This window comes from Kogia breviceps, unplaced genomic scaffold (assembly GCF_026419965.1).
Source record: "Kogia breviceps isolate mKogBre1 unplaced genomic scaffold, mKogBre1 haplotype 1 scaffold_303, whole genome shotgun sequence".
In the NCBI taxonomy this organism is placed as follows: Eukaryota; Metazoa; Chordata; class Mammalia; order Artiodactyla; family Physeteridae; genus Kogia; species Kogia breviceps.
In genome coordinates, this window is record NW_026711742.1 from 27,788 (window position 1) to 47,608 (window position 19,821).

The 19,821-nt window shown below is 48.1% G+C and overlaps 1 protein-coding gene across 1 annotated transcript; it reads left to right on the forward strand.

The window, feature by feature from the left end:
- Nucleotides 1-4,748: 4,748 nt before the first annotated feature.
- LOC131749694 (cytosolic Fe-S cluster assembly factor NUBP1-like) lies at nucleotides 4,749-19,593 on the forward strand. Its single transcript, XM_059051591.2, has 9 exons — nucleotides 4,749-4,841; nucleotides 4,920-5,024; nucleotides 6,695-6,828; nucleotides 12,998-13,066; nucleotides 15,261-15,293; nucleotides 15,879-15,969; nucleotides 16,846-17,000; nucleotides 18,788-18,898; nucleotides 19,355-19,593. The coding sequence occupies exons 1-9, from the start codon at nucleotides 4,823-4,825 to the stop codon at nucleotides 19,463-19,465; spliced, it is 828 nt and encodes a 275-aa protein (XP_058907574.1). The 5' UTR covers nucleotides 4,749-4,822; the 3' UTR covers nucleotides 19,466-19,593.
- The last annotated feature ends 228 nt before the right edge of the window (nucleotides 19,594-19,821 follow it).

A 19,821-nucleotide genomic window follows, 5' to 3' on the forward strand; every position in this document is an offset into this window, starting at 1 on the left:
AATGGATCTGAACTTTATTTTTCGACTCAGTTATATATCAAGGGCCTGCAGTGTATTCGACTCAGTAATACATAAAGTGCCGGTATACACTGCAGGCCCTTGATATATAACTGATATTAGATATCTAATATCTTCGTTAGATATTTTTGCTGGATCTAAGGGAAGAGGTAGGAAATTCTCTACTCCAGAACTTAAAAATTTTTTCCACGTCCTGACTTTGGTCATAGATGGAGTAGGAGCGCCACCTGGTGGTTTAATGTGGAGCTGCACGCAGTGCATTTCATAGGGTAGCGTTTTCACCACCTGCAGTGTGTTTAAGATGCTCCAGTCCTGCTAGATCACCATCTAAATTCTTAACCTGTTTGACCCAGGTGCTAGTCTTGTTTTATTCACTAACCTGCAATGTGATCAGGGACAATTTTCTCTGTCTAGGCCTCAGTTCCCCCATCTGTAAACAAGGCATTGAAAGTGCCGTGTCCTAACCACTGGACCGCCAGGGAATTCCAGGTGCGGAAATTGCTCTTATTATCCCCATTTTACAGATGAGCAGGCTGAGGCTGGAGACCAGAAGGGACGTGCCTAGTGTTATTCAGCTCATTAGAGTCAGGATTTAAACACATGTCATCTGACTTCAGAATACGAGCTGTAAACCCCTGTGTCATCTGCCCTCACCCATCTCACCCATCCCAACCATGGAAGTCTGTAGTGCCATCGCTAGAAACCCTGAGGAGTTTTTTAAACATGGTGTGATATTATGATTTATAATAAGAAACGTATATTTGGTCTTTTTTCCCATGTCTGGCACAGAGCTCCTAAAATCCTTGGAATTTCCTAAAGGCGGAGAGCAATAAAGGTGTCTCTTGTTATGTTAATGGACCTCACTTAAGGATGGGGGATGGTTGTCAGGGGAACCAACCTAGCGATTGGAAGGTTGGAACTTTCAGTCCCACCTCCCCAGCTTGGGGCTGAACCAATCGCTGATGGCTTAACTCAATCGTGACGGGGTAATGAAGCCTCCATTAAAAGCACAGGTTTGGGTGGAAACTTGGAGATTTGGGGAGAGAGGTGCCCCTGGAGAGGGCTTGGACTCTCTGAGCTCTTCCCTCATGACTTACCCTGTGCATCTCTCCCATCTGGCTGTTCCTGAGTTATATTCTTTTAGGATAAACCGGTATCTAGTAAGTAAAATGTTTCTCTGATTTCTGTGAGCTACTCTAGCAAATTAATTGAATCCAAAGCGGGAGGAGGTCATGGGTACCTCTGATTTATAGTCAGTCAGTCAGAAGCACAGGTAACAACCTGGGCTTGCAACTGGCATCTTGGGGAGGAGGGTAGTCTTGTAAGATTGAGCCCTTAACCTGTGGAATTTGAGGCTAACTCCAATAGCGTCAAAATTGTTGAATTGTAGGACACCCATCTGGTGTCCAGGGCATTTTTCGTTGGCATGGGGAACCCCACACACACACCTCCCACCCACATTGGCAACTGGGTTCAGAACCTCTTTATAGGCCCAGGCCCCATGCACAAGTTTCTGATTTAATTGATGTGGAGGAGGAGAACATAAAATACCCCAGGTGATTATAATGTGTAGCCAGGCTGAGAAACCCTGCTGTCAAAAGAATATACCCAGTGTCCCACCAGTCTCAGTGCAGATTTAAGCTCTAATAATTTCAGAAGTATAAGCAAATTTTGTTTCTAGAGCAGTTTTAGGTGTACAGAAAAAAAACTTCCAGAAAGTTCAGAGAGTTCTGATATATTCCCCCCACCCCGTTGCCCCCGTGATTATTAACATCTTGCACTGGTGTGGTATATTTGTTGTCATTGGTGAACCAATATTGATACATTATTATTAACTAAAGTCCATAGTTTAAGTTAGGGTTCACTCTTAATGTTGTACCTTCTATGAGATTTGATAAATGCATAACGTAATGCCCTGTGGCCACCATTACAGTATCCCACAGAATAGTTTTACTGCCCTGAAGTCCCCTGTGCTTTTCATCCTTCCCACTCCTAACCCCTCCCCCAAATCCTGACAATCACTAACCTTTTCACTGTCTCTGGTTTGACAAACATTTTTTAAATCATTAAAAAATTTAGCTATTTGAATCTACAACACGTTTTTCAACTTTAATTTTGTTGTTTCTTTTGGCCGTGCCACACAGCTTGCAGGATCTCAGTTCCCCGAACAGGTATTGAACCCAGGCCCCAGCAGTGAGAGCCCAGAACCCTAACTACTCAGCCACCAGGGAACTCCCTAAATTTTCATTTTGTTGTTTTAGTCATCATGGCCATCTATCATCAGAGGGACTGAAATAAAAAATTTAAAGTCTATTGTTTCAAACTCAGGAAGCGAAAGAAATGTAAAGGAAATGTAAACTTTCAAATGCCAGTTTTTGTAAGTTTGTTCATGCTTCAAAAGTTCCTAAAGGAGAAAACTGGGCTCAGACTTTTGGAACACGCTGTACTCGAGAAGGGAGAACCAGTTGTTTCCACAGGCCAGGAACAGCATCTGTGAGAAGATGGGGCTCAGAGGTCTCTCAAGGGGGTCTGGGTAATGGCCGGACAGCCAAGGGCTGGGGGAGGGACCGGCAGCGGGGACATTCCTGGCAGAAGGACCTCTGTGAGCAAGAGTAATGGGCTGGGGTCCCTGGGGAAGTACCAGTTGTTCAGTGGTTAGGGCCCAGCCTTCACACTGGCCCAGGGCAAGAAATGAGCCTGGATGGGGATATATGTATAGCTGATTCACTTTGTTATACAGCAGAAACTAGCACACCATTGTAAAGCAATTATACTCCAATAAAGATGTTTTAAAAAAAAAAAAAAAAGAAAGAAAGAAAAGAAAGAAATGAGCCTGGAGTGGTCAGATGGTCACCAAGGCCACTGAAAACCATGGGAAGCTTGGATGTTAGCCTGTGGGCCCTAGGGAGCCATTGAAGGTTTAAGAGCAGCAGAGCGACACTGTGTGATCTGCGTGGGGAAAGGTCAGGAGCAGAGAAACCCTGTGAGGAACTACAGGGGACAGTCCAGGGCCCACTCCCTGTGCCTCTCTGGGTATGACCATGGGACCCAATCTTGCCAGGGGAAAGTGAGCAAATAGGTGTCACGTCTGGGGGGATGCATTTAAGCAGTAGCGTATAATTCACACTCTCCACCTTTGTTTTGGTTTGTTTGCGGTACGCGGGCCTCTCACTGTTGTGGCCTCTCCCGTTGCGGAGCACAGGCTCCGGACGCGCAGGCTCAGCGGCCATGGCTCACGGGTCCAGCCGCTCCGCGGCACGTGGGATCTTCCCAGACCGCAGCACGAACCCGTGTCTCCTGCATCGGCAGGCGGATTCTCAACCACTGCGCCACCAGGGAAGCCCTGATACATTATTTTTAATGAGTTTCTATATCCTTAGTGCCTGAGGCTGGGGAAAGTTTGTTCACTCATTAAAATTTGTCCCAAACCTGTAAGCAGTGATACTCCAGTAGCAATGAGCAAATAGCATCCACATCTTGGATGGTTTCTAAAGACAATTCTCCAGGAAAAGCAACCAAGGGTCCTTGGAGAAATAGCTGTAGCAAAGAAAATAGGAGAGCCTGGAACATCCAATTGTCAGAAAGCAAGAAAGTGCTCAAAGGGGTTTGATTAATGTCCAAGACACAGAAGCTTGACGAGGCTTCACTGGCCACATTTTGCGGATAAACTGACCAGAAAGAATAATGATAACTTATTATTAAATACAGAATTTTTTTAAAACCCATGAGTCCATAGTGATTCTCAAAAAAAGGGCGGGAGGGAAACTTATTTACTGAGGCATGCCAATTAATTAATTGAGATAAGGATAAGGACTGGGAAAAAGCACAATTTTGCAAACACCTATGTAACTGATCCAGGCAAGAAGGATGGTAAAACCACTGAGTGAAGGCTGATCGAGAACAAGATATTCATATGATCTCAATGTGTCTCCCCAGAGAGTCTGTATTAATTACAAATGGAAAATGATGGATTCCCTGGAGAAACAGGACACACACCATCTTTATCAAGTGATCAAGCCCTCACATCACCAACAATGGAACCAACTGGCATTACGTGCTTCCTGCTGTGACACAACTGTAAGTGCATTCTGCTAAAAACTTTAACCTGGGGACTTCCCTGGTGGTGCAGTGGTTAAGAATCTGCCTGCCACTTCAGGAGACACGGGTTCGAGCCCTGGTCCGGGAAGATGTGGGACCAGGGCAGATCTTCCCGGACCAGAGCTTAGGTACGGAGCAAGTAAGCCCATGTGCCACAACTATTGAAGCCCACACACCTAGAGCCCAGGCTCTGCAACCAGAGAAGCCACTGCAATGAGAAGCCCGCGCACCGCAACGAAGAGTAGCCCCCGCTCACCGCAACTAGAGAAAGCCCGTGCACAGCAATGAAGACCCAAAGGAGCCCAAAATAAAATTAATTAATTAATTAAAAATCCTTGAATCTAATCAAGGGGGGTTGGGGGAGCAGGGGGATGGCTCTTCCTTAATCTGAATATAAAGTGAATATTAGCTAACAGTTTTGCATTAACGTTAAATCTCGGATATGAAAATAGTATTGAAGTCATGTAGGACAAAGTCTTTGATCCTAGGAGATACATGCCGAAGTATTTATGATAGATATCTGCAACTCAGTTTTAAAAGGAACAGAAAGAGAACAGTCCCAAACTCCCACCACAAGGTTCGCGCGTGCGCACAGCCCTCTTTCCGAGACACGATTTCGCGCAGCTGGAGAGTTAGATTAGGCGCCACGAGGCGGAAATACGTAACGGCGGTTTCCGGTGACCGCGTACGCATCCAAGGCAGCGGGATGGAGGAGGTGCCTCACGGTGAGCGCGCGGAGGGGGCGTGGGGGGCGAACCTGAAAGGACAGGAGCCACTCTAACTGTGACCTTGTCTCCGCGCAGACTGTCCGGGAGTCGGCAGCGCCCAAGCAGGTCGAGGGGCCTCATGTCAGGGGTGCCCCAACCAGGGACTCTGCGCTTCTGGAGCTGGTGCCGCTCCGGACCCGGGTGAGGAAGGGGCAAGGCTTCAACGGGAAGTGAGAAGCGCTGTCCTGGAAGAGGCGGGACGTGGGCGGGGTGTGGATGGTGTTGGGATAGGGGCCTTAAGGGTGAGGGGCAGGGGCCCAGAGGAGGCGGGTCGTGGAGTCGTCTTCAGGCTAAGGGGCGGGGCTTGAGGGATGAGTGACAGGAGCGGGGCCCAGAGGGGCAGGGCTTTTAAAAGGCTAGGAGAGGAGAAAATTGGCGGGGTGGGGGCGGAGCCTGAACTCGTGACTGGCGTGGAGTCAAAAGGGGTCTCAGGAGGGGCGGGACATGGGAGAAAGTCGTGGGAGGTGAGGGGTGGGACCAGCTGTTTGAGTGACAGTAACTGGAAGTGGTTGGGAGGAGGCCGGCACCAGAGGGAATAGGGTATAAACTTTGAAGTCAGGGAGCTTAGGCTTAAATCCTAGCTCCGCCAGTTGTTTTCTTTGGACAAAATTTCCTTCCTTTTGAGGAGCGATTCTCCCATTAATTCAACAGAAGCATGTATTGATCACTTGCAGGCACAGTGCTTTGTGCTGGGGATACAGCTATGAATGAGACAGATGAGGTGATTAAAAAGCCTTAACCTCTCTGAGCCTCCGTTTCCTCATCAAAAATGGGGGGAAAATAGTTACAGTGTTGTTTTAGGGATTTGAACTAGGATGAAATATTGAAAGCACAGTAAATGTGTAATAGTGATAGTTATCAGTGACAGGTAACTAAGTGCCTGCAATTTGTCAGTTTCTCTCTCTTGGCACTACTGACCCTCAGGATTGGATAATTCTTTGTGGTGGGGATGTCTGCCCTGTTTCTCTGCCCTGAACATTTAGCAGCATCCCTGGCCTCTACCCACTACATGCCAGCAACAGTCCTTCCTGTGACAACCAAAAATGTCCCGAGACATTGCCAGATGTCCCCTGGTGGGGTTTGCCCACAGATTGGGAATCATTGCTGTACTGAAAGCTCTTTTCTGGAACTGGGAATATAGTATGAACACTTCAGAGTCCCCCCCTTCATGGACTTTATATTCTAGTAGGGGAGACAAACAAGTAAACCGATAAATAAGGAAATGTCAGATGTACTCGTAGCCTTGGGTTTGGTTTTGTTTGGTTTTGGTTTGGGGTTTTTTGGTAGCACTTATTACTACCATTGATGAGGTGCTGTTTCACTCACAATCCCTTGAAATAGCCCAAGGACTTAGCTTCTTCCAGCCCATTGGAAGAGTGACATTCAGAGAGAGACAAATATCATATGATATCGCTTATATGTAGAATCTTAAAAAATGGTACAAATGAACTTAATTACAAAACAGAAATGGAGTCACAAATGAGAAATAGAGAAAACAAACTTATGGTTACCATGGGGGAAAGGAAGGGGAGGGATAAATTGGGAGATTGGGATTGACATATACACACTACTATATATAAAATAGATGACTAATAGGGACCCACTGTATAGCATAGAGAACTCTACTCAATACTCTGTAATGGCGTATGTGGGGAAAGAATCTAAAAAAGAGTGGATATATGTATAACTGATTCACTTTGCTGTACACCTGAAACACAACATTGTAAATCAACTATACTCCAATAAAAATTTTAAAAAAATAAAAAAAGATTGAGTCAGGGGCTTGGTCATCTGAATTGCTTTCTTTGCAGCCATAGAGGAAATCAAAGAAAAAATGAAGACCGTGAAACACAAGATCTTGGTGTTGTCTGGGAAAGGCGGCGTTGGGAAAAGCACATTCAGTGCCCATCTGGCCCACGGCCTAGCAGAAGATGAAAACACACAGGTGGGACCTTAAGGAAAAACTGGGAGAGGCTCATGTCTGAGGGCTCATGATGGCTCGTAGGGAGCTGATTCGTTAGTGTCAGTTTATCTGGCCTCTTGGGAATCTAGATCCCTGCAGAGAGAATGAGGAAATGCAAGGCAGTTGAGCAATGAAATGAATATTTCATTGGATTCTCTAGCCATGAACATAGCTAGCAGGTGTACATTTCTCTTGGCTTGCTGATTATTTATTATGTTAAGTTCAGGCTTTCTTCTTTTTATGAACCCCTTCTGCCTTTTTCTAGGTCAGGGGTCTACCAACGATAGCCTGTGGTCAAATCCAGCCCATCTCCTGTCTTTTTATGGCCTGTGAGCTATGAATGGTTTTTACATTTATAAATGGTTGCTTTTACAGTGTTACATTAGTACTTCTGAATCCTTGAATTTGCCCACAAAGCCTAAAATACTTTCCGTTTGGCCCTTGAAGAAAACGCTTGCCAACCCCTGCACTAAGCCATTCACTTACACCCGTGTACCCAGAGGAGCTTGAAAACTCAAATTCCTCAGTACTGCTCTCAGGATTTCAGCTTTAATAAGAGGTGTGGGGTGTGGTACGGTGAGGAAGAAAAAAATTACTTTTACCAAAAAGATCAAATGGAAATTTGCAGTACCTGTGATTTTAAAAATACAGGTTATTCATTGGGACTCATGATGGTTTTGCACTAATCTTAGGAAATGATCCCAATATTCACTTTGATTACAACTTTATACCTAATGAAACCATGAATGCTGCAAGGTTTGTTTGTTTGTTTTTAACACAGAACACGTTCCACCATTTGGTTTTGCCAAAACGAAATTATGTTCAAAATTCTAATTGAAAAAAATACATATATACATACCAGAACTGCTAGAGAAGCATCGGTGTCTCTTAGACGCCACTGCCCAACACGTTGAGCCCTGAAATTAGAGCCGTGGTGAGGACTTGTGTGTTGGTTCTGTGTGTGTACTGGGTGAGAGAGACCACCACACACTGTGTGGATCACCAACTCTGCTGTTTTTCTGTCAGAGCGCTGTTGGGGGCCTGCAGAGGAGTTCCATGTAACATGGAAACAATTTTATTGTGTTCATGTTGAAAGCCATTCCCAACCATTCCAGTTCTTTCCTTGGTCTTGGTGTGTGCCTTCTTTTCATACACTGATATATTTTTGAAAATTAGTTTGGTCTTTGTGCATTTTGAATGTTGAAATTTATTTTTATATAAATAAGGGCTAACTAACTTTCAGTTCACATTTCTTTTATAACTGGCAAATGACCTTTCACTTTTGTTTGGCTTTTTTTTTTTTAAAGATTGTGCTAATGGGGAGTGTAAAGGTATGTTTAATTTAATATTGACATTTCAAAACTGCCACATATTGTCAGTTATTTTTTTTAAACTCTAATAATTGGGTAAATTTCATACTTTCTACTTGTGTGAGATAAACCATTCTATTCTAGTATGAAATAGCACCCTAAATTCTTAATAAAATAAAGGCTTTATTTCCTCCACAAAAAACCCAGTAAAGGTTGCTACCGTGGGCAGGGAGATCAAGCCCACCGTTCCAACCTGCCCTCAATATGCTTAAGCACGTGCGCACGCTCGCACACACACACAGTGGCCTCTCAGATACCCCCCCACCCCACCCCCCCAACACATGCCTCTCAGATACCTCACCGAAGGCTCCAGGAATATATTTTTTGAAATCGTTGGGTTAAGAAAGTAGAGTTTAGTTCAGGGATCAGCAGACTTTTTTTTTTTTTTTTTTTTTTTTTTTGCGGTACGCGGGCCTCTCACTGTTGTGGCCTCTCCCGTTGTGAAGCACAGGCTCCGGACACGCAGGCTCAGCGGCCATGGCTCGCGGGCCCAGCTGCTCCGCGGCATGTGGGATCTTCCCGGACCGGGGCACGAACCCGTGTCCCCTGCATCGGCAGGCGGACTCTCAACCACTGCACCACCAGGGAAGCCCCAGCAGACTTTTTGTATAAAGAGCCAGATGGTAAATATTTTAGGCTATGTAGGCTATACAGTTTCTGTAGCAACTATTCGGTTCTGCCCTTGAACATGAAAGCAGCCACAGACAACCTGTGAACATAAATGAGTGTGGCTGTGTTCTAATAAAACTTTGAATTTCATATTATTTGAATTTCATAATTTTCACACTGTCATGAAATAAATGTATTCTTTTGATTTTTTCCCCCCCCCAACTCTAAAAACGTAATATCCATTCTTAGCTATGGGCTGTACAGAAACGGGTGGCATTCTGGGTTTGGCCCCTGGGTTGTAGTTCGCCGGTCCCTGGTTTGGTTTGTAGCTCCAGAAGCACTAGTGCTGGCTGGGGAAGAACTTCTTTGGGGGAGGATTGAAATCTTGGGGAGGCCGTGGCCTTCTTGGGACAGTGCAGAGGCTGGACTAGGGGACCAGTAAAGCTTGGTGTTTCTCTCACTAGGGCTCTGAATCCTGCTTATAACTAATTTTTCTTCAGATCATTTTATGACGTGTGGAGCTGCTTTTATTGGCCTACATGACTGACGTGGGCTTCTCTGAAATCTTGTATCTGTTACCCAAGATGTGCTCTAGGCATCTGGGGAAAGGGAGAAGTGACTGGCAGGGGACAGCTGGGAAGGCTCATGGGAGAAGGCGGCCTTGGACTTTGATGGTGACTGATGGGATGTGGCGGGAGGAGGTGGAGGCAGAGGCGCAGAGCTGGGACCTCTGGGGCAGACAGGCAGGGCAGGCAGCGCTTTGCTGCTGCTGCAGCAGAGGGGCCGAGGGTGAGGCTCAGCCTGAGCCAGACCTGGGAGGCTTTAACGCCCTGGGAAGATGTTCCAGCAGGAAAGAGGCATGGTTTGAGCGTTGCTATAGCAGTAGCCGAGTGTGTGATCGAGTGTCGTCAGAGGGTGACGGTAAAGCAGCGGGAGGTGTTGCTCTTGTCTCCATGAGAGGCCACGAGGACACAACCAGGGCAGTGCTGGAACCAACGGCAGGAACAAATGGAGCAGCAGTGCCTCCAATTCTTGGAGAAGAGGGAGGGTCAGAAGTCTAGCTGAGCGTTTGGGGGGCAGGAGAGTGGTGGCCAAGAACACAGGCTCTGGAGTCAGTCTGCCCATGATCACATCCCAGTGCCACCGATACCACTGCTGTGACCTTGGGCAGGTTATCAGACTGTCTCTGCCTCAGTTTTCTCATCTGTAAAATGGGACTCAGGACCGAGTGAGATGATGCACATAACTGTAAAATGCTTAACACGATGCCTGATGCATAGGAAGTGCTCAGTAAACATCCCTGATAGAATATGGGGGGGTGAAGACTATTTCTGCTTTGGTGATAATGAGTTTGTAGCCCACCCAGAGTCCAGTGCCAAGCAGGTTCAAACATACTTGCCCATGTGTTTTTCTGTTAGTCAACAATCTTTTGCCGTCTGAGGGTCAAGTTTGTATTGGCCAGTTGGCCAGCCAAGAAATCTGTTTTCTGCGATGATCCATGTTACCCAGAATAATCTTTGCTTTCAGAAGCTGTCGGGTGTCTTCTTAAACAGCTGTCTGGAGATGTGCTTTAACCAGGCCAGCTACAAGGAACCACTTGTGAATAGACAGCTGTTTACATAGAATCACGCTTCCGTGTTGTTACGTTCTGAAGTCCCACTGCACACACGTTGAAACTTTGCAGTAGACTGAAGGGAAGCTCACCAGCTGTGTGGAAACATGGCTAGATGAGCTGGATTTTTTTCTTGCAGTGGTGCTTAAAAAAAAAAAGTCAGCACTTAAGAAAGTCTGTCTCCCCTCAGGCAGACCTACTGGTGACAGAAAACATCACTGTCTCCAAAGGGTGCCCGGCGTGGGCACAGAGTACACACTGGGTGTCTTGTTGACTAAAGTCAAGTAGCTCACACCCCTCCCTGCCCTAAATTCAGCAGGATGGTGAGGACTGCCCTGTCCTTTTCTGCCTGCTGCCTGGTGGCAGCTCATTACTGACTGCAAGCAAGGCTGTTCCATGATAGCACTTGGTCAGGCAGGTATCTGATGGTTTGCAGAGGGCCTTGAATCGCAGGGTAGCCCCTGACTAATCACAGGTGGGCCAGGGAATGTGCAGGTTGGGGTGAAGGGAGGAGGAGGAGCCTCTATGGTGCTGACCTGAGCTGTAAGACATCCAAGAATCACGTGCCTTCTTTCCACCGCAAGAATCAGCAGCTCCTGTCAGTTACCAGCTTATCATCCTGCCTTATGATCTGAAAGGCAAACTGTGTCATTAAAAGGTCCAGGCTGTAGTGTCTGAGGCCCTCTCAGGGGCTTGTAGACTCAAGGGCTGGGAGGAGCCTAATGATCTCCTGAAACACTGGTTTCGCAGGTTAGAAGCTCAGACAGATCGGGAAGGAGAAGCAGCTTGTGCGAGGTGACACGGCCTCAGAGTGCCAGGAGTTAGTACTGAGCCCGCTTCCCGTGACCTCTTCTTAAGTGGAAGTATGGGGCGCTGGATAGGGAACACTGTGGATCCTGACAGCCCTGCAGCGCCCACTCCACCACTTTCTAGCTGGGAGAGGTGTGGCAAAGCCTCCTCTTCCCATCAGTCTTCTAGCACCCTCCACAGACCCTGTGAGGATTAATGCAGGCATGTTTCTTCCAGCTGGGGTTCTCTGGTGTAACCGGGGCAGAAAGGGAATTAATTGGATGGATATGGGGGTAGCGTCAGGATCAGCAGACTGTCTGAAGGGGACAGGACACGGCCACTAGAGAGCTGGGTAGCAGGAGTGTACCACCGCAGAGTGAGTGCATGTGATCTCTTTCTTGTAGCATTTCACTCAAGATACCCACTTGGTTGTGGGGAAGAGGGGGTGTAATTCCTCAAAAGAAACTGATTAAACTGTTCCCAAAAGAGAGTGAGATTTTCTAGACCAAGTGGCTAGAAACTCGAGATTATTGATGAAAGTCTCCGTTAGGGTCATAGCGATGGTATAATTTCCCAAGTTGTGAGGCTCTGATGTAAAACGTCTGGATCATTAAACACACATCAGCCTGAAGCATCAAGAACGCCAAGGAAGTCAGGTCTTCAGGATGAGGTCTTCACCCTGATGGGTCTTCAGGGTGAGCGTTGTTCTGTTGCATTCTTCTTGAGGTCCAGCAGAGGGCGCTTGAGGCAAACGACTATCCAGTGTATGAAGGAACTGCTTTCCTGACCTGGTGTGAAGTCATGTGAGGATCATAGGAGGTTGTCCAGAGGATTGAAGAGGAAAGCAAGAAACTAATTTGGGGCAAGTTAAAAAGTTACCCAGAGGTGCTCTACTTTGGATCTAAGATGTGAGAGCTTTCAAGATGAACACGGCTCCGCTCTTTAGAAGGTTTCTGAAGGCTGTCTAAGACCTTTTCACGAATCAGATGGGCGTTTGGGGTAGAAGGAGTCATCCAAGGCTGCATGTATCACTAGCAAAGAACTTCTGTAGATTTCCTTATTTTCACTTTTATTTTTAGAAGTTGAGCCTAAGCCATCATTAACCTTCAGCATCACAGGAAAACAGGGCTTGGTCAGAGCTCAGCTAGAGGGTCCACTCTGGCCCTCCTCGCCAGGCCCCCGGGGTAGTGGGAAGAGCCCTGGTGTTGGAGTCCAGAGACCTCAGTTCATGTCCCAGCTCTGCTTCTTGCTCGTTGAACAAGTCTCTGGGCCTCTCTGAACCTCAGTTTCCTCTTCTGTAAAGCAGAGATAATGATCCCTAACACACAGACAGGTGCGCGCGCGCACGCGCACACACATACACACATACACACACACACACACACACACACACACACACACACACACAATACATGGTAAAGGCCACGTAAACAGTGGCTGTGCCTGAATCATCAAGCGACCTGATACCCTGGACCATAAGCTCAGCCTGAAAATAGGCCATACTGAGGGTGGCTGGGGTGCGGCAGGGGTGTGGGCGGAGCGCCGGAGGTGTTGGTGTACTTTGCAGGTTCTTGTTAGGAGTTTCGTCTGTGTCTCTGTGGCCCGGAAGATAAATGTAACTCTCCCTCGTGAGATTCCACTCGGTCCAAGTTCAACCCAGTTTTTCTTCACCTTCTCCCCTCCCTCCTTTTCCTGGGACCCTGTCCCCTCCCGATTGTGCACATCTGGAGGGTTGTACATCTGCTTATATCACGTCTCCTCTTTTCCCCAGGTGGCTCTTCTAGACATTGATATATGCGGACCGTCAATTCCCAAGATCATGGGATTAGAAGGAGAACAGGTAATAGTGACAAGACAAAACGCAGGGAAGTATTTTCTTATGGTAAACTATAGCGCCAAGCTGCTAACCCTAAGCCAGGTCAGCGGAGCCCATGTATTTTTACCTGGACGTGATGAGATCAGGTAAATGTTCACTAGACCTCCTGTCTCCTTTTAACAACAGCCGTGAGTTTGGGGGCGGTGTGGATTGTATTTAAGTTCATCCAAACCTTCTGAGAATTGTTAGTTTCAATGCCTTCTTAGAGGGGAAGGGAAACAATACGTCAAATGCAGAAGTCAGACGCAGAAACTTAGCCCTGGCTGGGAAAGCTAGACCAGGGTTGGCCAGGGTTCTGTACTCTGGGAGGGAATATCTCTGCTCCTGTGGTCACCAGAGGGGAAGTGAGACTGCGAGGCAGGCGAAGAATGTGGGCAGGGGTGGGGCAGCACGTGCCGCTCCCTCCCTTCTAGGTGGCACAGAGCCATCCAAGAAAGGGTTCCCCTGGCGGGTTCATTGAAGCCGGGCTGGAGGACTAGGCTTTTCCTGGGGTGTTGGGATTGGTACATTCGTTACTGAAGCGCTGGGTGCTGAGGTTCAGAGGAGAACAAGGCAGATAAAGACCCTACCCTTGTGGGAGGGGCAGGTGATAATAGGACACTAAGCAGGGTAAGGGGACAGACACGGCAGGGCAGGGCGGCCAGGGGAGCTGTTCTTCGGGAGGGGGTGGTCAAGGGCACCCTGCTCAGAGAACCCAGAGAAGGGTGCGCTGGGATGGGGAGCATGTGCGTGCAGGAGCCCTGATGCAGGAGTGTCCTTGTGTCCCCAGCAAAGTGGCCCACGGGGATGGGGCAGAGGGTCGGGGTGGCAGAGAGTAGCCAGAGGCAGATGGAGCCAGTCCTCGGGGACTCTGCTCAGGGCTTGGGACTTGCTTGGGACAGCAGGAGTCACAGTTCTGACCACCTACCGATAAGCAGCAAGCTCTGGAGCACATGCCCCCCAGCACGAGGGTCCATTACCGTCAGTCACATGCATGTACTACTCACTGGGCCAGGACACAAGTAGTTATAAAAATTGAAAATTTTAAAGGGTGAGATAAAACAGAAGTTCTACTATTTTCTCCTCCTGTGCTATTGGATCATCGTGTTTACCCCTCTTTCAAAACCAGTGACTTAGAGAATTAGTATTAATAGGAATCAATGGGTTTTTTTTTTTTTAAGTATGACTTTAAAGCCGGTGACAAAGGACCCCATGTTGTCTGATTGCAATTCTGTGAAATGTTGGCAGCAGGCACATCTGTAGACACAGCAGATCCGTGGTCACCTAGGACTGGGGGGAAGTGTGGGGATCGGGGGTGACCTTTAAGGGGTGCAGGGTATCTTCTCAGAGTAACAAAAGTGTTCTAATGTTGATTGTGGTGAGGGATGTACAATTCTGTGAATATCCTGAAGCCATTTAATTGTACGGTTTAAATGGGTGAGTTGTGTGGTATGTGAATTATATCTCAAAAGACTGTTTAAAAAAGTAAGAATTCATCAGGAAAAATGGGCTCTCTGTTTTGGGTCCATCGTTACTTGAACTGTAAATCTAAGATTGATATGTGGTTGGAAGTTGCGTAAGTTCCCGTTTCACAGTAAAGTGTCGATGCAGACTTGAACCCTGGCAGTTAGTGAACACCTACTGCGAGGAAAGGGTCTGGGTCTTAAAGTAGCCCGAGCTTCCCGCCGACAGCACTTCCCCAGTCGTTGTCCCCTGGGGGCAGCAGCTCAGCCCTGAAGTTCACACCACTGATGGGAGGGTTCTGTGTCTACTGTTTCACTAAAGGTCATCCCTCCACTCCTGGACTTGTACAGAGACTGCCTCGCTGCTCCACAGTTACATGCATCTTCTTAGCAACCCCCAACTGATTTCTGTCACACTTTTAAAATATCCCAAATTATATTTGGACTCCAGTAACATCAGTCCCCTGACCAGATATCTAAGCAGTTTCCAAATAACCCAACCTGGGAGGGAAAAAGCAAATGAATTCTATCATCCATAACCCAGCCCCTGACCCCCCTCTGTTCACTCCCTATTAAGAATTTAGTGGTAGCATTTAAGACAATGAATTGTAATTTATAAAACTGCCTTCTTACTGCGTAAACTTTGTCTGCGAGAAAGAAAGTGTGACCAGGGCGTATAATTTCTCACAAATAAGTATGGGCTTCTGTTCCTGCAGGTTCACCAGAGTGGCTCGGGCTGGTCTCCAGTGGTGAGTGCTGACCCCCTCTTCTTCAGGATCTCTTGTCGTATGTGTACATAAAGGGTTGTAACTGTTTTATCGTCAACAGATATTTATTGAGGCACAGGGAATCCAATTCCAACCTGGGATTGGCACACTTTTTCTGTAAAGGCTCAGAGAGTAAATATTTCCAGTTTGGGGGCCATACAGTTGCCACCGTCATAGCTGGAAAATAGTGATAAGCAAATGAATGACTGTGGCCGTTTTCCAATAAAACTTTATACAAAACCAGAAGTGGGACCATAGTTTGCCAACCCAGGTTAAGATAGTAAAGGAGACGAGGTTTGTTTATTTCAGCTGAGTTCACTGTCATTGCCACATAGGGCCGTATGGTGACTCTTTCAATGCCCCCAATATGGTAACCATTTTTTTAAAAGATTTTTTTTGAAAAAAAGAAAAAAAAAAAGATTTAAGGATTCAAAGAGTGAATATACTCACAGATCACACAGTAATTTTGTCCCCCCAATTTTTTCAGCCAGAGCTCAGACAAAAGACATAGGGAAGTGCCTTGCACTGTGGTTTTAAGTAAAATGTTTCTTGCGTCATCCTTTCTAGTTCCTGGAAGACAACTTGGGGGTGATGTCGGTGGGTTTCTTGCTCAGCAGCCCCGATGATGCCGTCATCTGGAGGGGACCAAAGAAAAATGGTTTGCCACTCTGCTTTCTGTCTCTTATCACATCCTTCCAAGGGCAGAATTGCATCCTGCCCTGTCAGGATGGCCTCAGGCTCATCCTGCTGGGCTTCATAGAGTATTATTTTTATGCGTCTGGTTGCCTCTTCACTGGTTGAAGAGAGCCAACAGAAATACCAATTTTATTTAATAAAATGTTATAATTTTAAAAATCTATTAGGGGGGCTTCCCTGGTGGCACAGTGGTTGAGAATCTGCCTGCCGATGCAGGGGATACGGGTTCGTGCCCTGGTCCGGGAAGATCCCACATGCCGCGGAGCGGCTGGGCCCGTGAGCCATGGCCGCTGAGCCTGCGCATCCGGAGCCTGTGCCCCGCAACGGGAGAGGCCACAACAGTGAGAGGCCCGCATACCACACACACACACACACACAAAATCTATTAGGGGTTTTTCTTTCCTGAAAATCTCCCTAACCCTGAAATTATTCCTAAGGTGGTTTGTGTTCTTATTTGTGTCAAAGAGAGAAGTAAGTGAGGTGAAATCAGTAGCAAGTTGACTAGGCACGGAGGCTGCAGGTAATGATGCGAAAGTGCCCATCTGGGCGAGGTTCCTCAGCCTCGGTGCTGTTGCGTTCTGAGCCAGATAATTCGTTGTTTGGAGCGGATGGGCTGTCCTCCACATCACAGGGGCTTAACAGTACCCTGGCCTCTGTGCACCAGAGGCGAGTAGAACTCCCACCCTAGTCATTGACAAGCAGACGTGTCCCCAGACGTTGCCGAACACCACTGATTGAGAGCACGGGTGATCCATATGTAAAGGTCACGAGCTGTGCTTCTGTAAAGAGAGTCAGAAGGATGGGAGAGAGGAGGCATCCCCGCGGCTTCTCCTTGCAGGCATGATCAAGCAGTTCCTCCGAGACGTGGACTGGGGCGAGGTGGACTACCTCATTGTGGACACCCCACCCGGGACGTCGGACGAACACCTCTCGGCCGCGCAGTACCTGGCCGCAGCGCACATCGATGGGGCGGTGATCATCACCACACCGCAGGCAAGCCAGGGCCCCCCACCCCGAGGGTCTCTTTCTCCAACAGCCCAAGACCCTGGGCTCTGCAGCACACCCTGACTGGGATCTGCAGAAACCTTACGTTTATCTTCGGTCCAGCCACTGTCAGCGGACAGGGAGGCATTAGGTGGCTGGCGGGGGGGTGGAGGGGAGGAGGCCAGGTGCACCTGGCCTGAGGATGGCGCTGGAGAGAAGACAATTTGTTGTTAGGAATGTTTCCTACTGAATTTTTAAAGAGAGGCTGGGGCCCACCCTTAGACCATCAGTGCTCTTAAGAGTAGGTCCCAAAGAAATGACCTATGAGAACAGTGGAGTGGGGACATCCGCTCTGATGCGGGTGCTGACAGTGGGCAGGGCTTTCCACGTGAGGCAGGGGCACATGGGAACTCTGTGCTTTCTATGAACCTAAAACCGCTCTAAAAGTCAAGTCTAAAGCAACAGCAACAATCGAGTCGACACAAGGATGGCCTCTCCGATACCATATTTACTGTGAAAGGAAAGAGAGTCCCCTTGGGTTCAGGAGGAGGGGAGCAGACCGAGCAGATGCCGGCCCTTCTCCAGGAAGCCTGGGGGGACGCCCCATGTTTGTGCACCTCTATATGTAACTTCTCTAGAAAACGTGACTTCAGGCTGGGGACGCCCACTTTCTTGGAGCCCTGCACATCCAGCAGCTGGCTTTCTTTAGGGGTCATTTTTCTTTTTTTTTTTCTTTTTTCTTTTGTGAGAACTGCATTTAAAAAAATTAATTTATTTTAACATCTTTATTGGAGTATAATTGCTTTACAGTGGTGTATTAGTTTCTGGGGGGTCATTTTTGACAAAGCAGGGCTTGTAGAGGATACCAGGGAGAGAACCACAGCTGCACTGAGGTGAGACGCTTAGTAACAGCCAGTTTACTTTCTAGCTAAGTGCCCTTCTGTCTGTACCCCAGCCTCAAAGGGCTTGAGGGCCTCAGGAGCATAGAGGACTCAAAGCCAGGACCCTTTGGAGGCCTGTGACCTTTAAAGCCACAGATGTTCAGGAGTAGCCGTATTTGACAGCACATGACCCTTGGACATGTGTCTGCAATAAAATTAAATGGGGGACTGGGGTAGGTACTAAGCCCTGATTATCCACAGTCCTCACGCTGTAACATACACATTCAGAGTCCAGAAGTGAATTTGAAGGGATCCAAACCTGGTAATAGTCCCTATTTTCTTTTTATGCATAAAGTTGTTTGGGTTCATGATAACCAGGATCAGAGGTTGGTGTACTTTTTCTGTGAAGGACTAGAGAGTAACTGTTTCGGGCTTTTCAGGTCACACGGTCTCTGTCACGGCCCTTTAGCTGTACCATTGTGGGGCAAAAGCGGCCCGAGATACTGTGCAGAAGAGTGGGCCAGGCTGTGTTCCAGAAGAACTTTATTTATGAAAATAGGCAGCCAGACGAGCCCACAGGCTGCCCCTGACCTGGAAAGCTGTGTCCACTCGGGCTCAGCCTAGTACATTGACGGGAAAGTGGAACACGGAGGTGTGTTAAAGGGTCACTTTCCTGTAGATTCTTTGTACATTGGACGTTTGCCTGTTCAGGTTTATCCTTTGAGGTTTGTGGGAAGTAAGTAGCACCTGGAACAGGGCTCACGTGGTCGGCACGAAACAAATACGGAACACAGGGCACGGTCTCTAATGCTTCGTGGTGGTGATGCCACGGCCCTGCAGCCATCCCTCCACCACGCGAATGTTCTCTTTTTATGCTTGGACTTTGACATAACTGGACTTCTTGAACCTTGACAGGAGGTGTCGCTCCAGGACGTCCGGAAAGAGATCAACTTCTGCCACAAGGTGAAGCTGCCCATCATCGGGGTGGTGGAGAACATGAGTGGCTTCATCTGCCCCAAGTGCCAGGTGAGAGTACGTCTAACCAGGTCCCGTCCTCCATGCCTGAGGAAATCGTAGGGGTGGATCTCTGGGAAACCGTTTCTATTTTCCCCATCGTTTCTGGAAGTGGAATCAGTTAAAACCCTCTGTTGCTGATTTAATGAAAATTCTTTTCACATTCAAAATAGCCTTTTTTTTTTTTTTTTTTTTTTTTTTTTTTTTTTTTTTTTTTTTTGCGGTACGCGGGCCTCTGACTGTTGTGGCCTCTCTTGTTGCGGAGCACAGGCTCCGGACGCGCAGGCTCAGCGGCCGTGGCTCACAGACCGGGGCACGTGTCCCCTGCATCGGTAGGTGGACTCTCAACCACTGCGCCACCAGGGAAGCCCCCCAAATAGCCATCTTTTAAAGCTGCTTTAAAATGTGGTCCATTCGTATGATTCTAAAACAAAATCAGGATTCCTCTCCCTTTAATTTGCCTCCCAGAAGGAGTCTCAGATATTCCCGCCGACGACTGGGGGTGCGGAGGTCATGTGCCAGGGCCTGAAGGTCCCGCTTCTCGGCAAAGTGCCTCTGGATCCACGCATAGGTGGGTGAGTCCCCGGTGGAGCCGGCACGCCCTCCAGCTGAGAGGAGCAGTGAGACACGTGGCGGCGTGTAGCCGAGGGAGCAGGAGAACTTTGGGGAGGCGGGAGGGGCCTGCAAGAGGAGAGGAGAGGCTGGTCAGGGAGACACCTGGTGCAGGGGGGCTGGAGGCAAGGAAGTCACTAAGGGGAGGGGCCAGGCCGGGGGTGACCTGGGGAGGCAGCAAGGGGCATGCCTTGGAGTCGTCTCTTACACGGGAATTGGGTTCTGAGTGAAAGTCGGGTACAGAATTAGCCTTGAAAACTGCCGAGGAAGGGGCCCCGCATGTCAGGTCTACAGGGGAGCCTGGCGCAGCCCTCCTCGCACCC

Bases quoted from the DNA above. Each gene is read 5' to 3' on its own strand.
- LOC131749694 (XM_059051591.2), top strand. The intron at 5,025-6,694 runs GTGAGGAAGGGG...CTTTCTTTGCAG, and splicing joins TGGTGCCGCTCCGGACCCGG to CCATAGAGGAAATCAAAGAA. The intron at 18,899-19,354 runs GTGAGAGTACGT...TTTGCCTCCCAG, and splicing joins TCATCTGCCCCAAGTGCCAG to AAGGAGTCTCAGATATTCCC.